The 20,933-nt window shown below is 36.9% G+C and overlaps 1 protein-coding gene across 1 annotated transcript in view; it reads left to right on the top strand.

The window, feature by feature from the left end:
- Window positions 1-20,933, top strand: part of CDC40 (cell division cycle 40) — a 57,081-nt gene that overhangs the window by 27,334 nt on the left and 8,814 nt on the right. Inside the window, exons 5-13 of the mRNA XM_065889235.1 lie at window positions 5,972-6,055; window positions 8,188-8,327; window positions 9,419-9,515; window positions 11,071-11,210; window positions 12,037-12,111; window positions 14,755-14,800; window positions 17,021-17,122; window positions 18,683-18,798; window positions 19,042-19,175. Coding sequence (XP_065745307.1) covers window positions 5,972-6,055; window positions 8,188-8,327; window positions 9,419-9,515; window positions 11,071-11,210; window positions 12,037-12,111; window positions 14,755-14,800; window positions 17,021-17,122; window positions 18,683-18,798; window positions 19,042-19,175 — 934 coding nt within the window. The remainder of the gene's footprint in view (window positions 1-5,971; window positions 6,056-8,187; window positions 8,328-9,418; window positions 9,516-11,070; window positions 11,211-12,036; window positions 12,112-14,754; window positions 14,801-17,020; window positions 17,123-18,682; window positions 18,799-19,041; window positions 19,176-20,933) is intronic.

Here is a 20,933-nt window from a genome sequence, read left to right as displayed (position 1 = left end):
AAGTTCTAAACAGATTTTTCTGTCCTATCTATGATTAACTTCCATTATTATAAGATAGCACCCAAAATAAAGCTGAGAAAGCAGTATCATGTGAAATGTTATGTATTCGGTGATGCTTTTTAATAGCAATTGTTTTCACTAAAAAATAACATAAACAAATTTTAAACATTTAGGAAAGAGAAGAAAAAGGTTACCTATAATCCCACTATACTAAAATATCTACTCTTAGTAGATATTTTATTCCTCCAAGTCTTTTTTATTATACATATTTGTATTACAGAGCTATAATCCTTCTAAACTGAAGATTTTGCAACTTTTTAATTCAATATTCTATCATAAGCATTTTTCAATGTTACTTTATAATCTCAAAGCTTATTATTTTTGTTTTTTTTTTTTGTTTTGTTTTTGTTTTTGCGGTACGCGGGCCTCTCACTGCTGTGGCCTCTCCCGTTGCGGAGCGCAGGCTCTGGACGCGCAGGCTCAGCGGCCATGGCTCACGGGCCCAGCCGCTCCGCGGCATGTGGGATCTTCCCGGACCGGGGCACGAACCCGTGTCCCCTGCATCGGCAGGCGGACTCTCAACCACTGCGCCACCAGGGAAGCCCCAAAGCTTATTATTTTTAAGCGCTATGTAATATCCACTGATGGGTTTATATTACAATTTACATAATTATTCTAATGTTAGAAAATTACTTTTTTCTAGTTTTTAGTGAGCCATGCAAACTGATTCATCGTGAATTAGTTTAGAGGTTTAGTACAGATAGTCTTATTTATTTATCCACAATATGTTCTTGGAAACTGGTTGTAAAATGATTGACATATATTAAATTATATTTCACTGTGGCTAGGTTATAATTGACTTAACAGGTGCCAAAAGTCATAGCAAAGACTTTATACCTCTGGAATCTCCTAAAAGAGTTCAGTGACACTTCCAGTCCAATAAAATGGTTATAAATGCATTGTACCCATTGATTGTATAAGGGATCCCATGTAAATCTAAAGTATATGTGCATTACATAAAAATCAATTCTATTGCATCATGAATTTATTATATCCTAGCCTATAATAAAATGGACTTTTAAAGACTCTGCAGGGTTATTTTTAGACTTTAGAAGGAAGGGCCTTAAGCAATATTTTAGGTAGCTTAAATCTTTAAAACAAAATAGAACAGGTGAAAAAAATTCAAATTAAGTTCACACAGATACCTACTTTTCTTGAACTATCCTATCGCATTGAAAGCTATTCAGTTGGCTTTAGACGCCAGTTCAGAAACAGCTTACTTGGAAAAATAATAGCTGGTATTTTTTGCCTCTTCCATTAAGAGGGGGTGGACTAGAACAGAGATTGAACTATTTAGTGAGTCAAAGACATAAAAAAGGAATGTGGGGTATATACTATGTTAGATGGCCTGGAATAAAAGGAGTAGCCACTTGCAAATTAAGTAATGTATGTCTGTCTCCCTTATGAGAATCTTAGAACTGAGAACCATTTATCTGAACTTAAATTAATAAACAAGTTAACCAACCTCAAGTTTAGCAGTCTTTTTTTCTTCATCCCCAAGTACTAAGCAAGTATAGCTTCTGTTAATTTAAAAGTCTTATTTTCTCATAGCAAGTTCTTGTCTAGCTTCTGATAGTAATTCCTGTCTGAGTTTTTCGTCTCTTACACATGGAATGTAACGCTATGAGACCTTTCTGTTACCTTCTGATTTGCAAAGTACTAGGGAGCAAACCTTCCTTATATCTTGTATAAGACACAAGACATGTCTCTCTTACCTACGAGACATGAAGGAGATGGCACAGGAATTCAGCTTTTTTTAAATTAATTTATTTTATTTATTATTTTTGGCTGCGTTGGGTCTTCGTTGCTGTGCACGGGCTTTCTCTAGTTGCAGCGAGCCGGGGCTTCTCATTGCGGTGGCTTCTCTTGTTGCGGAGCATGGGCTCTAGGCACGCGGGCTTCAGTAGTTGTGGCACACGGGCTCAGTAGTTGCAGCTCGCAGGCTCTAGAGCGCAGGCTTAGTAGTTGTAGCGCACGGGCTTAGTTGCTCCACGGCATGTGCGATCTTTCTGGACCAGGGATCAAACCCGTGTTCCCTGCATTGGCAGGCGGGTTCTTAACCACTGTACCACCTGAGAAGTCCAGGAATTCATCTTTACCTAAGTCTCATATTTATCACTCTATAACTCTGCTGGGATATAGAACACTGATCCTACTTTTCTAACCATTTTTAAATGGTTATAGCAGTGTTATAATCTAAGTGTATTATTTTACTTAGTTTATCACAGCCACCTCTATTCCTTAATCTGTGAAGACAGTCTCCTTTACTGTATCATCCCATTTACTTATGCTACAGTTTTGCTTTTAGCTCCCATTTATCATGTTTGTCCTGAGTTCTTAGTCTCTCAGTGGTTTGTATGAATTCTTTTGTCCTGTTCTCCTCCCTTTTTGTCTTGGGTTTCTGGCCTGTGCCCTTACTGGTCTTTCTTGGGGATTCTCAGTGAGGTTTCTCCCCTTTGTCCTCCTTTCACTCATGATTTTCTCCACACCAGTCTATGAAAGTGGAAAATTTTAAACAGACACGTTTAAACTGATTCACTTCATTGTACAGCAGAAACTAACACAACATTGTAAAGCAAGTATACTCCAATAAAAAAAAATTTTTTAATTAATAAACACACGTAGTTTCACCACACTCATTATTAACTGAGTTTTAACTTCAATATTAACTCTTTATTAAACCCTTTTATTAACATTTTTAACATCTTTATTGGAGTATAATTGCTTTACAATGGTGTGTTAGTTTCTGCTTTACAACAACATGAATCAGTTATATATATACATATGTTCTCATATCTCTTCCCTCTTGCGTCTCCCTCCCTCCCACCCTCCCTATCCCACCCCTCCAGGCAGTCACAAAGCTTTTATTAACATTTTTAAATGATTTTTTAAAATACCCTGCTGAATGAAGATGTCATAATTTATGAAAAAATTCTTGTATCATTTAGATTGCAAGGTGGTTCTAGTTTTCATTATTTAAAATGTGGTGATGTATATTTTAAGCTGCAGTAAAATGCTTTTTAAAATGTAGTGAATTTGTTTGTGCATAAAACTTTATGGGTTGTTTTTCGTTATTAAGATGAATCTCCAGAAGTGGATCTAAGAATGTAAATGTTTTTAAAACTTTTGTTATATATTGTCAAATTGTTTTCCAAAAGAATTCTCCCAACTTTTACTGCCACCACCATGTATAAAAATCCTACTTTTCCTTACTCAAGATCCATATGATTGTTTTTCCTTTGTTTATTTGATAGTCAAAATATTGTATTTCTTTATTTTAACTTTATCCTTTTGGATTACTAGTGAGGTTTGAAGGTTTTTTTTATATATTTGTAATCACTCTTTTGCAAATTGTTTACAGTCTTTTCTCATTTACCTATTGAGACATTAATATTACTAATCTTAAGAATCTAGCAATAAAACTAATATTATTAGAGCCACTTCAAGTAAAACTACAAAGAAAGAAAGTAAACATTGGGAATTCCCTCGTGGTCCAGTGGTAGAGAATCTGCCTTCCAATGCAGGGGACACAGGTTCGATCCCTGGTCAGGGAACTGAGATCCCACATGCCACAGGGCAACTAAGCCCATGCGCCACTACTAATGAGCTTGCGCACCTCAACAAGAGACCCCGCATGCCACAAACTACAGAACCCACGTGCTCTGAAGCCCCCGCACCACAACTACAGAGTCCACGTGCCCTGCAGCCCACACGCCACAACTAGAAAGATGCCTGCGCACCACAATGAAGAGCCAGCACGCTGCAATGAAAGATCCTGTGTACTGCAACTAAGACCCGACGCAGCCAAAAAAATAAAGAAAATAAATATAAAAATTAAAAAAAAGTAAACAGTAATTCTATTAAAAAGATAAAATGGAAAATAAGCTTCAGAAAGATAGATAAGAATATTTCAGAACTTAAATATAGATATATTCACTTATTTGAGACACAGGTTGGTAGAAAACTAATTGGACTAAAATTCTGTAGTGTTAGAGTTATATCTTGTTCTGTTGCTGGCTAACTTCTAGTAAGACATTTATCAATAGATAAATATTTAACATCCCTTATTAGTAAAGGGAAAATACTATTATCCCCTAATTACCTGGGTGGGAGGCAGTAGTGGTAATGGTGACAGTGGCAGTAAAGATTTTACTGCAGAGGGTGTGGAGAAGGAGGAGAACATAAGTTCCTTTCCTCAGAAGAAGAGGAAATTCCAGGCCAGATGAGCTGGCAATTGGTGCTTACACAGAGACCATAAGAAGAACCAGAGTTCTCCCTTCCCTCTCTGCCTCCTACACCATCTCCCTAAACACATAATGCAATGCCATTTGTGTAGATATATATCTCCTTCAAGACAGAATTACATTTTAGATAAATTTTTATGGTTGAGATGGGGATTTTTAACTTAGGGTATGTTTAAATTTTACATGAGCCTTATGAAGTCTCATTTTAGAAAAATAATTTATAGAACACTAAACACTATTCTCTATGTCAAAGAGATGAAAGATAAAATAACTCATGGGATTTGAACCTGTGATTTCAGAGGTTGCAAAGCTTCTTTCTGCCATCAAGCTCTCTCCTCAGGCCAAGAACATATTTTAATACTAAAAGAAAAACTATATGCAAATGAGCTAATACCTAGGTGGTTGGTTCAGTGTTAGCGTATTATGAGGGTGAGTTGAGTACCTACGTACTTAGCTTGTCTGAAAAGTATGTTTAATGACAAATCTTTTTCTTTTTCCCAAAAGAAGTTCCCTTTAATCTTCAGCTGGAAAATTAAAATGTAAATAAATAAATAAGAAAATTTAATTGTTAGCTATATTCACTAGAATGTACCGCTAAAAAAAAATGCGCAAGTACTCTTATGTAGTATTTCATGCTTGTTCACATGGGTTGTAGGCCATAGACTGATTTAATGATCTAGCTCTCTTTTGTGAATATACTGGATTATTACTAAAACTGATTTTACCATACATTTATCATACTAGCACCCCCAATTGAAGAAAAACTGATTTGAGTTAATACAGACTTTCTTTCCTGAAGTTCCCATAGACCACTGAAGACTACATTTATATGTACCTACACACTCTAGCTGAAGGAGTACATAAATATTCTAATAGATATCCTTACTGCTCTTACCAAAGGAATATAAATAATGATTTATGAAGTAGAAATATACTATTTTTAAATTGGGAGGGAAGACTATCTTTACTGAGAATAGCATTTCCAAAATAATAGCTAAATTTTATGTAATTCTTCTTACCCTATTTCTTTTTTAAATTATTTAAAAGTTTATATAACTTGATAAACTAAACCATGCATTATCTGTTACCAAAAATAAAAAGATTTCTAAACTCCTGAATGTATGTATACATATATTTTTAGCTCTTAGAAAATTTAAGACTAAAGTTTGATATTTTGGCCTAACGGGCTCTTAGTAATGTAATGTCAATATGCTAGATTCATCTGTTCTACTGAAGTCGTTCATTGTCCAGCCTGAGATTTGGGTTAATGATTCTAAATAGAAACATAGCTCATGAAAGAAGGCTTAGTCCTCAGAGTAACAGTGGACAGTTGAATGTGATAAAAGTAAAGTGATAACTCTTGGAGATAAGCTCAGAGAGATCCAACACAATGAAAGGTCTTTGAAATTATCTTGCACAAGCAACTTTACAATCGAAAATTTGGTTTGCTTGTGATAGAATTATTGGTGTGTACATCCTGATGATAAAGGAAGCTGTAATACTTTCAGAACATAAGGAAGAAATAAAGTCACAAGAAAACAAACAAAAAAAGAGACCATTTTCAGCATCTGGGAAGGAAAATGTAAAATGAGTAAATGTGTATAGAATCAAAATGAATTGTAAATGGAAAAAAATGGAGTCAGTAATTTGTACTTTTCTCCTTTCAGGTTATGCCTTGGACCCTTCATTAGATAACCATCAAGTGTCTACTAAGTATATTGGTTCTGTAGAAGAAGCGGAAAAAAATCAAGGTAATTTATTTGAAATATCAATATTTAATATCAAATATATATACCTATACTTATTGGTTGTAGATTGACTTTGGACAGTAGGGAAAAACTAGTATGTAATTTATCTCTTGATTTTTTTTTTTTTTAAGTTGAGACAATAGTGGGATATAGTTTAGAGCAATGTACAGAAATATTAGTTTGGAGCTTGCTTTTGCCACTTACTAGGTGTGCAACCTTGTAAGGAAGATAGTCGTACCTGTAGTGGCGGGGTTGGGGGGTGGGGAGTGATTTCTTGGCACAGTCCCAGTCCTGTGGAAATCATTCAAGAAATGAAAACTAATGTATATCTGATTTTAGCAGTTTATTTCTCAACACTAATGTCAAGCTCCATTTTAAGAGAGCAGGAAAAAATCTCATCGTGCATGTCTGTGGAGATTGTCTTTCAAGGGTTGCTTTGAAGTCTGAGTTTGAATATGTGTTTTAAAACATATGTTTATACTTGTATTCATTTTGTACTTATTTTAAGACAAAGCATCATACTCTAAATGCTAACTTGCCACAAAGCTCATCGGCCCCTTGGAATCTCATCCATAAAATGTTCGATAGAAAAAGAGTATGCTGTTTGTACGAAGGCACTTAGTAACTCTAGAGCCTATATCAGGGGTCCCCAACACCCGGGCCACAGACAGGTACTGGTCCGTGGCCTGTTAGGAACCAGGCTGCACAGCAGGAGGTGAGCAGTGGGCCAGCGAGCAAAGCTTCATCTGTATTTACAGTCACTCCCCATCGCTTGCATTACCACCTGAGCTCCACCTCCTGTCAGGTCAGCGGTGGCATTGGAGTCTCATAGGAGCACGAACCCTACCGTGAACTGCGCATGCGAGGGATCTAGGTTGCGCGCTCCTTATGAGACTCTAAAGCCTGGTGATCTGAGATGGAGCTGAGGCGGTGATGCTAGCGCTGGGGAGCGGCTGCAAATACAGACTATCATTAGCAGAGAGGTCTGACTGCACAGAGACCATAATAAATCAACTGCTTGCAGACATATCAAAACCCTATCAGTGAGTGGCAAGTGAAAAGCTCAGGGCTCCTACTGATTCTGCATTATGGTGAGTTGCATAATTATTTCATTATATATTACAGTGTAATAATAATAGAAATAAAGTGCACAATAAATGTAATGCACTTGAATCATCCCCAAACCATCCCCACCCTCCCACCCCCGGGCCATGGGAAAATTTGCTTTCACAAACCAGTCCCTGGTGCCAAAAAAGTTGGGAACCGCTAGCCTATATGATCAAGCTACCTTTGGTTTATAAGCTAGATTGTTGTTAAAATAGGATTTTAACAACCTTTTGTTACAACACAGCTTAAAGGAAACTGATTTGAATTAATATAGGTTAAGCTTTTCTCTTTGTTAGACCTCTACAAGCTACATCTTTATGTAGCTAGATTCTCAGTTAACAGTTAAATTGTGACTGACTCCCGTAAACCTTTCTTTTTCCAATTTAATGACTACACACAGCATGCCACCTCCTACTGATCAAATGAGAATCCCAACCAGAAACATCCTCTTTCCTCTTTTCTTCTTACTGTTAAGATTTATGGTATTAGAGGTAAAGTTTAGATTGAGATCACCTGGAAGAAGTACCAGATTCTTGTGAAACCTTCTTTAATTTACATTGTTGCATTACAATACAGCGAAGCAAGTGAAGCAAGGAAAAATTATTTAATGTAATTTTATCTAATTCAGCTTTTGAATGAGAAATTTTAGTTTATTCTTGCTTTCAAAGGTAACTTTATCATTATTTAGCATTATTAAATTGCTATGTTTCTTTCAAAAAGTGGTAAAATCTACTGATAAAGATCTGTGATTAATTAAAAAGATTGTGTACCACTGCAGGATTACATAGCTGGGTCTTCTCTTCCTTCACATATACTAGAATTTGCAACATATTGCAGTGTTAGAAAGCTGCTTTGCCCAGAAGGTTGAGTCTCTTTTTATATAGCATGAGTTGGTGTATCTTGATTCATGTAGGTTTCACTTTGTGTTTTAAATATTTTGTGTTTATAAATATATATAAATATATATATTGCTGTTTCTTTAGAAAATATCCATATTTATGATCTCTGCTTTTTTGTTTTTAATATAGGTTTAACTGTGTTTGAAACTGGTCAGAAGAAAATAGAAAAGAGGAAAAAATTCAAAGAAAATGATGCATCTAATATTGATGGTTTCTTGGGACCGTGGGCAAAATATGTGGATGAAAAAGATGTAGCCAAACCTTCAGAAGTAAGCTGTTGTGTTTTTCATTGCCAATTCAGGTGTCTGCTATGTCTCTATGAAGGATACCTATATTGATAAACTTGAGGCTTCCTTAGAGAACCAAATGACTCATCAGAATTTCTCTGCCTTAGTTGATAGAGAAAATACAATAATTCCTTTGTTTTTCTTTGGAATAATTTTTGTTTATATTTTTCTGATTTATTATCTTCCATACTTTTTAATTAAAATACAATATTGAACAATTTTTAATAAAAATCACCTTGATAATACTATTAAGGTACTATGGTAGCTGATTTTCTGATGCCAGATATTCAGATAGTAATTACAGAATCAGCCTTTCTGTGATTTTAGAATTCATGATGGGTTTTATTTATTATTTAAAAATTTTAACAAAGTAGTATGTCTATTTTTTTCATAATATTATGAAGTTTATAAAGTAAAACTATAAAACCCTACTTGCCCCTCTCCACCTCCTAATCCTACTGTCTCTATGAGCTGTTCTAGGTCATAGGGATATAGCAGTGGAAAAGATTAAGAAAATCGCATCCTCATGAAGCTTACATTCTAGCTGTATCTCACATCCAATTGTCTCAGTAATACATATATGCTGCTCTTTATTTATTCTGACTTCTCAGTTATTACAAGGATTTACTACTACCCCACCTTGCTTTTACTGCTTCTCCCACAAAAGTTGTGTCACAAATCTGTAGTCACTGCTTATATCCTTATGACTATTAAAAGCTGTTTACTGAAGAAGAACATCATCTACTAAATTCACTGTCTTTTCTGGTACTAGATTTTCTAATTGCCTCATCTTTTCACTTACATAATTAGCATAATACATCAAATTACTTTCTAGGTGTCCCAGAAGGATAGGTTTTGTATACAATGAGTTTAGAAGTATTAACTAGTACCCACTGTGTGTTTAGTGCCATTTTGTAGTCTGCCAAAGAGTTGAGATTGTTATCCTGGGAGACATACTTGCGGCTGTTGCCTCACCAAAAAGTGTGCCTCATTATAAAGAATTTATGACCAATGTTGGCCAGGATGGGGTTCTAGAACATCCATTTTAAAAGTTCACTCCTTAATTCCCTTAGGAAGAACAAAAAGAATTGGATGAAATTACAGCAAAGAGGCAGAAAAAAGGCAAACAGGAAGAAGAGAAACCTGGAGAGGAAAAGACAATCTTACATGGTAATATATTTTTTATGCCTCCTCATTTTTATGATAAACTTTCAGATATTTACTCTGTTCACATAATATATGTATTGCCTTTACTAATCAGCTGCTAGAATTCATTTTATTAAGAATTATATTGGACAGTTTGCATCCCAAAGAAATTATAGCAAACCTCTTCTATGTTCTAATTAAAGAGATAGCCACAGATGATTTTTTTGAAGTGCTAATGAATTTTTTTTTAAAGGTAGATAAAGAACACAGTCTGTTCTTTCCTAAGATAAAGTTGACTCTTTTTGATGTATAACTAGTCCCCCAGTCTTTTTTTTTTTTTTTGCGGTACGCGGGCCTCTCACTGTTGTGGCCTCTCCCGTTGCGGAGCACAGGCTCCGGACACGCAGGCTCAGCGGCCATGGCTCACGGGCCCAGCCGCTCGGCAGCATGTGGGATCTTCCCGGACCGGGGCACGAACCCGTGTCCCCGGCATCGGCAGGCGGACTCTCAACCACTGCGCCACCAGGGAAGCCCTCCCCCAGTCATTTTAACCTTTTGTTTTTAACCCAAGCCAAATATTCTCCAGGTATGATCACAGTTCGTAACTGTTACTAAATTACACTTTAAAAGAATAAACTTTGTTTTTCATGTAAGTGGACTGGATATTAAGATTCTCATACTTACTTTGATTTGTAGAAGGAAATGCATATTCACCAAAATAAATTATATTCTAAACTCTACCTGGTTCATTAGTACCTAGTTATATTGGGGACTGGTTCATTAGTAACTAGTTATATTGGGGAAATTATGTAGTGACTACCAGACTAAAAGAATAATTCAGTTCTGATAGTATTGATTATTCTAATGTTTTATCACTTATCAAATATATAGGTTTCACGAGGTCACGTTTAGCTTCTCAAGCTCCAGTTTTATCTCCAAGGAGTCTATTTAGTACTGTGGTGCTTGTGGCCATAATAACAATAACAGCCAACATTTATTGAGTACTTACTCTGTGCAGCATGCTACTAAATGCTTTATATATACTATGTCATTTAATTCTCACATGTGACTTTATTGTAAAATCTGGGTTGAAAGTAGAAAAGAGATTGGAAAAATAACCTGGAAGGACATAAAGGAGGAAAGCAGGGAAAAGGATAGTTGATATATTTTTGTTTTAACTTCCTTCTTATCCTGTTTTGCTTCTGATTCTTTGCCAATGACTCACAAGGCCCAAGTATTATCTTTTCTTCTCTCGCTGTAATTGTACTGCAGTGGAGTCTTTGTATATGCCACTAAAATATGTAACTGGATAAAGAAGTAAGAGCTTATGTAAAGATCTGATATTCTCTCGATATTTAGGGATTCTAAAATACTACCACTAATTGTAAATAACAGCTATGATTTCAGGCAGTTAAATTTTAGCTGACTCTTGGTTTTAACATCATCAGAGTATTTTTACCAAAACCTTGATACGCAACGATATCCCTATGAATAAAATGTTTGTTATTATTTTAAGAATGTAGATTTCATGACTATGGCTTTTATTTGTTCACTACTTTCTTTTGCTTTCTTGTTTCAGTTAAAGAAATGTATGACTATCAAGGCAGGTCCTATCTTCACATACCTCAGGATGTTGGTGTTAATCTGCGGTCACCTGTGCCACCTGAGAAGTGTTATCTTCCCAAAAAACAAATTCATGTGTGGTCCGGACACACAAAGGTAAGCAAATTGGTTGTTTTTGTTTGTTGTAATGTATAACAGTGACACCAGCGTAACTTTTCAGCTATTGATGTGGGACATTCAATATTTCTAGTAAAGATGTAGAGAAGTCAAGATAGAACAGGGAGGTCAAACTGAAGATAAACCGGAGTCAGACTCTGGCGGTACCAACACATATGAGTCACAAGTGAATACTCAGTCTTCAAGGTCATCTGATTGGGCCGTGACATAAGCATTCATGATTCGGTGTCCTATCCCCTTATGGTAGCCCAGGCCTTTGCCTCCAAGTTCCTGCCATAATATTCTTCCTCTTGGGCACCAAGTCAGTGAGTAATGGGCTGGTACTAGCACAAAAGCCTCAATAATTTTACCTTAGCAATTAGAGTTATCACACTTCAAAGAAGATTAGATGCTCCCTGGTTTATACACTATGATATTCTTAAACTAATGCAGAGACAAGACACTTGAAAATTTTGATGTTAATATTCTTTGTCATCTGCACTGTTCCAACTGATAATTTCCAGCTCTTAGCAAAGAGCAAAGGTACTGAGTAAAAGAAGGAAGAGGAGTGAGGGCATTAGTAACATGATTGACCAAGAATTCCCTTGGGTGAGGAAGTCGGTAATGAAGGTTAAAAAAAAAATCTTGAAAAGCTTAGCGTCCAAAGGGCTGCTCTTAGAATACTAACGAAGGTTATTCTAGGGTATGATTTTTAGAATGAAGAAAAATAGTAAATTAGGTGGCTTAAAAATACACTGTCTTTCCCTTCTGTTTAATTTTAGCTGAGATTTCAAATGCTTCTGATAATTTTAATTCCTTTTTACAGGGCGTCAGTGCAGTCAGATTGTTTCCTCTCTCTGGCCATTTGTTGCTGTCTTGTTCCATGGACTGTAAAATTAAGGTGAGTTTTCAGTAACAGAGTAGGAGTGCTACAAAGCTAGTGCTTTGGTTAAATCTATTCGGTTATTATAGATAAATCTGGGTTTGTTAGGCAATTAGAGTCTAATTATTTTCTCTTAAGCCCTGTGAATGCAGCAGTTTATGAACTGCTTCCAAACACATGGATTCAGATATGGCTTTGTGGTCCAATTGGCTAGGCTCTTTTTTTTTTTTTTTTAAGATTTTTTAAAATTTTTATTTATTATTTATTTTTTGGCTGCGTTGGGTCTTTGTTGCTACGCGCAGGCCTTCTCGAGTTGAGGTGAGTGGGGGCTACTCTTCGTTGCGGTGCACGGACTCTAGGTGCACGGGCTTCAGTAGTTGTGGCACACAGGCTCAGTAGTTGTGGCTCACGGGCTCTAGAGCGCAGGCTCAGCAGTTGTGGTGCACGGGCTTAGTTGCTCCGTGGCATGTGGGATCCTCCCGGACCAGGGCGCGAACGCGTGTCCCCTGCATTGGCAGGTGGATTCCTAACCACTGCACCACCAGGGAGGCCCTTGGCTAGGCTCTTTGTAAGCTTAGATAGCTGATTAGGACATAATCAATCACATTGGCTTCAGGCACATAAATATTTAATCACCAATAATGCATTTTTATAGAGGTTTTAGATATCTGAGTTCATTTGTTCCTTAGTACCTTAAAGGTAGAGAGGACATGTGATAGAAAACCCATTTTTAGAGAGCAGATAATGTAATTCACCCTTTTTCTTCTAAATGCTAGTAGCAGAATTGCTCCCAGCCTCTTCTCACACTTTTTATAGTCTTGGGAAGGTCCAACTTTAGTTGATGTTCAGCTGTAGAATGTGTGGTAGAAAAACTCACTTGCCAATACATGTCAACTTGAATATGGGAAAGCCTTTTAAAAACTTAAATCTGGAAGCATGGTTTTTATCTTTTTTATGTCTTCTGTGTCTGGATCATTATACTGGTCAATAAATATCAACCCTATAGTGCTCTTGAGTCTTGGAAAGTTAACTCATGAAAATTTTACTCTTTGTAAATAATTCATGGGTAGTAACAATATATAAAGGCAGCTTTTTTTGATGAGAGCAACCATTTAGGCATTTGCCTCAACTTAGTGGCTTAAAATGACAGGACAACAGTTTGGAGTAAAAAGACTTATTTCCTTTAACTTGCAGTTTATACAGACTATGTTAATTGAGATTAAGGTCTTCTGTTTGACCAGCATAGAATTTAATTTGTTCACATCTGTAAACATTTATTAGGTACCTATTATGTGCAAAGGACTGAGGATGAAAAATTGTTTAGGGGCTTCCCTGGTGGCAAGGGGTTAAGAATCCTCCTGCCAATGCAGGGGACACGGTTTCAAGCCCTGGTCTGGGAAGATCCCACATGCCGCAGAGCAGCTAAGCCTGTGAGCCACAACTACTGAGCCTATGCTCTAGAACCCATAAGCCACAACTGCTGAGCCTGCGTGCCACAGCTACTGAAGCCCACATGCCTAGAGCTTGTGCTCGGCAACAAGAGAAGCCACCACAATGAGAAGCCCGCGTACCGCAACGAAGAGTAGCCCTGCTCACCGCAACTAGAGAAAGCCCACGTGCAGCAACAAAGACCCAGTGCAGTCATAAATAATAAATAGATAAGATAGATAGATAAATAAAATTTTTTAAAAATTGTTTAGGCACTGTCCCTGCTCTTAAGGTGATTGTTTCGTTATGATGTAAATGATCATTGTAGAGGCAGATGCAAGGTATTCCGGTTTCAGAGAGGAAGCATACCTCAATAGGAAGGTAACTAAGTAAGCAGGGGAAGGGCATAGGGAGTAGAGTATGTCTGAGAGGAGTAAATAGAATGAATCAGCTTGGTATGTGCTGAAAACTGCAAGTGGTGTGACTGCTAGAGTCTAAAATCTGAGAGGCATAGAATGACTACAATCAAGGCAAAGGACCAGGACCTGGGGTCCTTTCCTGGTATGCTATGGGAACTGAGACTTTATCCTGTTGGCACTGGGTGGCCAGGAAATGCTTTCTATGTTAGATCATTAGCAACACTGTCAAGGACTGGATTTGAGGCAGGCAAGAATAAAGGTAGTTTCAAAGCTATTGTATTAATTCACTTTAGATGTGATCAGAATTATGAACTTGTTATATTTTAGTCTAGATTATCATTTTCATAACAGCTTTTATAAGTTAATACTTCAGAAAAGTTTAAAAAAAAACCTTTCAGTACCAAAATGTTATAATAACATTTTAATAACATATAATTCTTTTAAAAGTAGTTCATAGTATTACATAAGTAGAAACTTTTCATCATAGAAAATATATCAAATACAGAAAAGAACAAGAAGAAAATGAAAACCACCTGTATAAGCTCCATCTAAGTTCTCTTGATTTCAGAGTTTAGCTTTAAAGTGTGTGTGTATGTGTGTGCACATGCCTATGTGTGTAGTCCAAATAGTGCAAGTCACTAACAGCACTGAACAGTATGTTTAATGATATATAATGCCTTTGGTTAAATAACCTGTACACACACAGATTTGCACATACATAGCTGGCATACGACTTTTGTTAGTGATTGATAGTTGTCATTTTATCGAAGTCTTGTATTAAATTTAATGTTTCTGTGTGTTGTTTTTTCTCCAGCTATGGGAGGTTTATGGAGACAGGCGCTGTCTGCGAACATTTATTGGTAATACTTTTCTCTCTGGCTATAAATCTGTTTGGAAATACTTTTTAAACTACAATAACAACATTAACAGTAATTTTACTACACTGATATGAAGGAAAGCCTTCATGGACTTGAGCTGAGTCTTGAAGGAGGGGTAAGTCTCCCCATGAAGACAAAGAACTAGGAAGAGAGAGCAGCAGAAGCTAAAGCAAGAGTGGAATGAGAAAGCATGCTGCTTTGAGGGAACCACTTATACTTCAGAATTGTTAGCCTGAGGGATACAGTAAGAGATGACAGTGGAGAAAAGCAGTAGAGGAGGGCAGAGTATGAAAGACCTTTAGACTGTCCTGGGGGCCTTGGGAAGCCAACCACTGAACTGCTCTTGCAGGAAAGCAACGTGATCAGATTTGAAGTTTACAAAGATCACAGTGGCAGTATGGAGGATGCTTTGGTGGGGCAGGCCTGGAGGCAAGAAAGTGATTTACAAGGTTATTTCATTGGTCTGGATTAGAGATAATGAGAGCCTGAACTAAAGCAGCAGAGAGAGAGGAAAGAAACAATCAAGAGTTAGGGAAGAGATATGGGAACATATGTATAACTGATTCACTTTGTTATAAAGCAGAAACTAACACACCATTGTAAAGCAGTTATACTCCAATAAAGATGTAAAAATAAATAAATAAAAAATAAATTTTAAGATAGAAATTAAAAAAAAAAAAGAGTTAAAACCAATGGGACTTGGTTAGCAAGTGAGTGATAAGAGTGAGGCAGGAATCTAGAGTGACTCTCAGGTGGCTGGAGGAATGATGGTGCTACTCATCATAGGAAGATGATGAGATTTCAGACTAATGCAATTTGAGCTGCCTTTGAGATATTGAGATAAAAATGTCCAGTAAGCAATTAGATAGCCAGATGTTGAGCTTTGCAGAGAGGTTGGGAATTGGCAACAAAAACAGATAAAGAGATAAGGTTGAGAGAATTCCTTTAAGGAAAGAAAGCCAAAAAGAGGACAGCCTTGTTGGTAGATACTAGTTTATTGTCTTTGTCAGATTTTGTGTGAAGGCTAGTTATGTTTTGAAATTTAACTGTACCAAATTGAAATGGTATTTGTGTGAATTATATTGGCTCTGTTTTTAGATTTAAGTGGGGGTCCATTTGCCAGTGCTTTGTTACGATTTTAGGGCCTCACTGCACAAATGCAGCCCGAGATGCCAGGGCAGCCCAGAAGACTTGTGGGAAGGCTCTCAGCAGGTACAGGGAACAAAATGTCTCCTGCGACATAGGGGATTTGATCTCCATCTGTCTCCCCTGCACTGGCAGTTTTTCAGTGGAAAACTGAAAATTTCCTACTTAGAAAGATGATAGCAGCTCTGACTGGGACTCCTGCTGTACAAAAGAATGCCTAATTGCCATGACTGGAGGTCATCGGTGGTAGTGGTTCAGGACCCCTGGGTACGGCTGACAATTTGTGCCATGCACATTTTGCACAATTGTGCTTGGCAGTCTTTGTCATGGTGGGATGGTAAAAAGTAGGAAAGTTTCTGCTTTCATTTAATCATATTTATTTGCCTCTGTAACTTTCAGAAGAATTCACTGGTCAGGCAAGATTGATTTCCAAGGAAAGCACCTTAACATTATTGTCAAATGCCATTTTAAAACTAAATAATAGTTAATATTTGTTTTCAAAAAGGTTTAGTCTCTGAGATTCTGAATCCATTTCTGTGAAATTCGGGAATGTGATCACAGAAATAGACAATTATTGAACAAAGGCCACAACTTCATGAACCTTAGGTTTAGGTCACTTTGTTTTCACTTCCAGCTTGGCAAGTAATCTCAGAGTGAACTTTCAAATCGTCACCAGCCATTTCTCTTTCATTGGCAATAAATGGACTATTATGTTTCCTTAAATTCTTTTGACTGTTTAGTCATCAGCTGTATGTATAACATATTAGGAGAGTGCATGAGAGACTTTTTAAAACAAAGTTTCTTTTCTTTTGGTTCTTACCTAAATTTTGTGCATCAGAATCACCAGAGGAGCTTTTCAAAGGGGAAAAAAACCACCTACATTCCCAAGCCCACACATAACATATTCTGAGTCAGTAAATCAGCATGTGGGGTTCCAGTGATTTTGACTCACAGCGTGGCTTGAAAAATACTGTTTAATGCTGTTTCTCTTATGGTGCTTATATTTTAAAAGAACATACTTCACCTCACCTCCATTTCTATTGTCTCTGCCTTTAGGTCACAGTAAAGCTGTTAGGGACATCTGCTTTAATACTGCAGGAACACAGTTCCTCAGTGCAGCTTATGACAGGTATCTTAAGCTCTGGGACACTGAGACAGGTAAGAGCTCACTTATACTAACATCTATTTACCTTATAAATTAGTGTTTTTAAATGAAACAATGTAAGTGGTCTTCTGTGGTAAAATGGTACCTTCCCTAACTGCTGATTCTCATATCATTGACTATCAGCTAATATCACAAAATGTTTGTAGGGTTGAAACTCAGCTATATAAGTAGCTCTTTTACTATGAAATTTCTTTTCCACCAAATATTTACAATTTATAAAGCAAATATATTGATAGACAAGGAAATTTAAAAATTTCCGTAGACTATTTAATTGATCTTTTTGTTCCCCTACATAACCTAGCACACTGCACTGCACAACACAGAAGCACAATAAATACCTGATGAGCAGAATTAAATTTAATTGCCCCAGTTGGTTAAAATGGAGGTCTAAACTTCCATGGAAAGATTGGTTTTATATATTCACAGACATATTGATTACATCAGCACGCTGTGGCTAGTATAATTTTATATAATTAGACAGCCATCTTTCATCCTACTGAGTTTTAAGGATAAAGAAAACAGGTAATAGTTATTGAACACTGTCTACCAGGCATTGTACTAAGTGCTTATATTGCAGTAACTTGGTCAATCCTTAAAATATCACTATGAGATTAAATACTATTATTGTTATAGATGAGGAAACTGAGGCTTAAGAGGTAACTTTTCTAGGGTCACACAGCTAGTAATGGTCGAATTGGGTTCAAATCAAGGTCTCTGTAATGCCAAAGCCCATATTCTTAACATCTTTGGCAGTGGTCCTCAACTCTAGCTGCATTTTTTTAATAAATTTATTTATTCATTCATTTATTTAATTTTTGGCTGCACTGGGTCTTCGCCGCTGCACACGGGCCTTCCCTAGCTGCAGTGAGCGGGCCTCTCATTGCGGTGGCCTCTCCCGCTGCAGAGCACAGGCTCTAGGCATGCGGGCTTCAGTAGCTGTGGCTCGCAGGCTCCAGAGCGCAGGCTCAGCAGTTGTGGCGCACGGGTTTAGTTGCTCCGTGGCATGTGGGATCCCCCCGGACCAAGGCTCAAACCCGTGTCCCCTACAATGGCAGGCGGATTCTCAACCACTGCGCCACCAGGGAAGCCCCTCTAGCTGCATATTGTAATCACCTGGAGAACTTTATCTGCTCTGCAATTGATGATACAGATACTTTTGAATATACTTTTTTTTTTTGCTGTACGCGGGCCTCTCACTGTTGTGGCCTCTCCCTTTGCGGAGTACAGCCTCCAGATGCGCAGGCTCAGTGGCCATGGCTCACGGGCCCAGCCGCTCCGCGGCACGTGGGATCTTCCCGGACCAGGGCACGAACCCGTGTCCCCTGCATCGGCAGGCGGACTCTCAACCACTGCGCCACCAGGGAAGCCCCTTGAATATACTATTTTTAATCATTAAAAATCCTAGAAAAGGAACAATGTAGTTTACAGTAAAGAACAAGTAGGTTGCCATTCCTCAAAATTTATTAGCAAATGATCTCTAGATCTTAATCCCAGGGTTATCTTTAAATGGTCAAATTTATTTTACCTACTTTAACTTGGGTCTTTGGTTTTAGGACAGTGTATATCAAGATTTACAAACCGAAAAGTACCCTATTGTGTCAAATTTAATCCTGATGAAGATAAGCAAAATCTCTTTGTGGCTGGGATGTCTGATAAAAAGATTGTGCAAGTAAGTCTTTTCACAATATTTTTATTAAGATTCCTGAGCTTTACACTATATGAGGGGCTAGAATAAGGAATATTAACTTGTTTAATGTTTGCTACTTCTAGGGAGTGCTGATGTTCTAGTCTTGGAAGCAGTGAATCTATAAAAACACGATTTTGGAGATCTTTTTTCCTTCTCCATTTTCCACAGTTATGATCTTTGTTTTCATAAATCTGCTCTTTGCCATTTCTCTTATTTGATACACAGTGGGACATTCGAAGTGGAGAAATTGTACAGGAATATGATCGGCATTTGGGAGCTGTCAACACCATTGTTTTTGTTGATGAGAATAGGAGATTTGTGAGCACATCTGATGATAAGAGCCTAAGAGTTTGGGAATGGTGAGTTTTTATCAGTAGAAAATCTAATTAATATAAAGCAAACAATTTAAAATTTTGTAGTGAAAGGCTTTCAATTTGAATATTTTCACAACTGTGATCTCTGGCCTGTCAGTCAAACTGGTTTAACTATTTAGGTATCCAGAATATGAAAATAAAAATTTAAACATGCTACTTTTCATAGTCTTTAGATAATCTATCTAAAGTAATGTGTATTTTGAGTCCTTTTTCTTGCACTAGTAAAAAAGCTTATATAGTGCCATCTTACATTCTTTATTAGGTATCTTATTCATCTTTGCAAAATGACTGACGAAAAGTAGGGGTCACACACGTATAGACTGTGTTGCTTATGCTAGGGATTGAACATAACATCCTAGCCTTAGAACCAACCCAAAGAAAACATTTTTAAAATCTCTTAATTTTTTAAATGTGTGCATTTTGATTATTCAGTACTGAAAATTGCCCCATGTCATCACCCCTGTGTCCTGCTGTTCATAGCCCATAATGTTTTACTTGTAAAGTATAATCAGAATATATTGCTTAATTTTGCTTTCCTAGAGAAAAAAACACTTTTCTAAAGTCAAGAAATACTAAAGCTAATTTCACTAAGTATCTATCATAGATCATGTTTTATAGTTGATTTTCAAAGCAATGCATAATAATCTTTTTGTTAGAGTTAATGTTTGGTTGGAACCCAGCTTGTTTTGATAGTCAATTATAAGGCACAACTCAACTGTGGTTACAGCCTTGCGGGGACTAGAAACTATCTCCCTACCCCCAGAAGTTGTTCAGCTGTAGGAAGTGAGAAGCCTTGAACTACAGGCAGTAGTTTCCTCCTGAAACTGAGTCTGTTTGGGGACCTGAGCACGTCCCTAACCATTGTCAGGACAGTTTGGGTAATTGAAGATTTAATGTAATTTAACTGCTGTTTCTCCCATCACCAGTATACCCCTCCAAATTACCCCCAATTAATGGATAGTTGACTGTACTTTATACATAGTCTTAATAACATCATTCTTAATGTCCATGGTTTGAGACTATCTTATAACTAAGATCTCTTCTACTTCATAAATGATGTTACATGCAGAGGACCTGATAAGGATATAGTTTTATATGAGCCATATAGACCATTTGCACAACAAGCTAGATAGTTTAGTGTACATATAGCTGTTTTGTTTTATGTACTTTAACAGTTTGATTATACTTAAACTTTCAGGTGTTTCTATCAGATATTTTCAGCTCCATTTGAAAATGTGAAGTAGTATAAAAGAAACTGGTAAATGTTTGAATGATGCACCAGTTACAGGGCTTTTAGAACACTTGTGTATGTTTTCTAAATTAGAGCATCGGTCAGTAAAATATTTTGATTAAATGATGTTTCTTTTTTTTCCTTCTCAGAGCTTAAGAAATACTCCTAAGACTCATGATACTGTTTCATTATAAATGATGACATCCTGTAGATTTTAGTTTAATTCTCACTTGCGATTAGAGCCTTCCTAACCAATCCTCACATGAGATTAAGCATCTTGTCTATTATCCCACAGACAACCCTTTGCTTCTCACAGCTTTTTTAGTTCTTGCTTATTTATTCTCTTCCCTGATGAGTTCTTTTTTTATTTTTAATTTTTTTTGAAGTATAGTTGATTTACAGTGTTGCATCCTGACGAGTTCTTAATCATGAGAGAAAGAACTGTCAGTCAAATTCTCCATCTGTCTTCAACACCAGCACAGTGCCTGGCATGTAGTATGCACTGAATATCT

This window comes from Phocoena phocoena, chromosome 12 (assembly GCF_963924675.1).
Source record: "Phocoena phocoena chromosome 12, mPhoPho1.1, whole genome shotgun sequence".
Lineage (NCBI taxonomy): Eukaryota > Metazoa > Chordata > Mammalia > Artiodactyla > Phocoenidae > Phocoena > Phocoena phocoena.
This window is presented reverse-complemented; position numbering and strand designations above follow the sequence as displayed.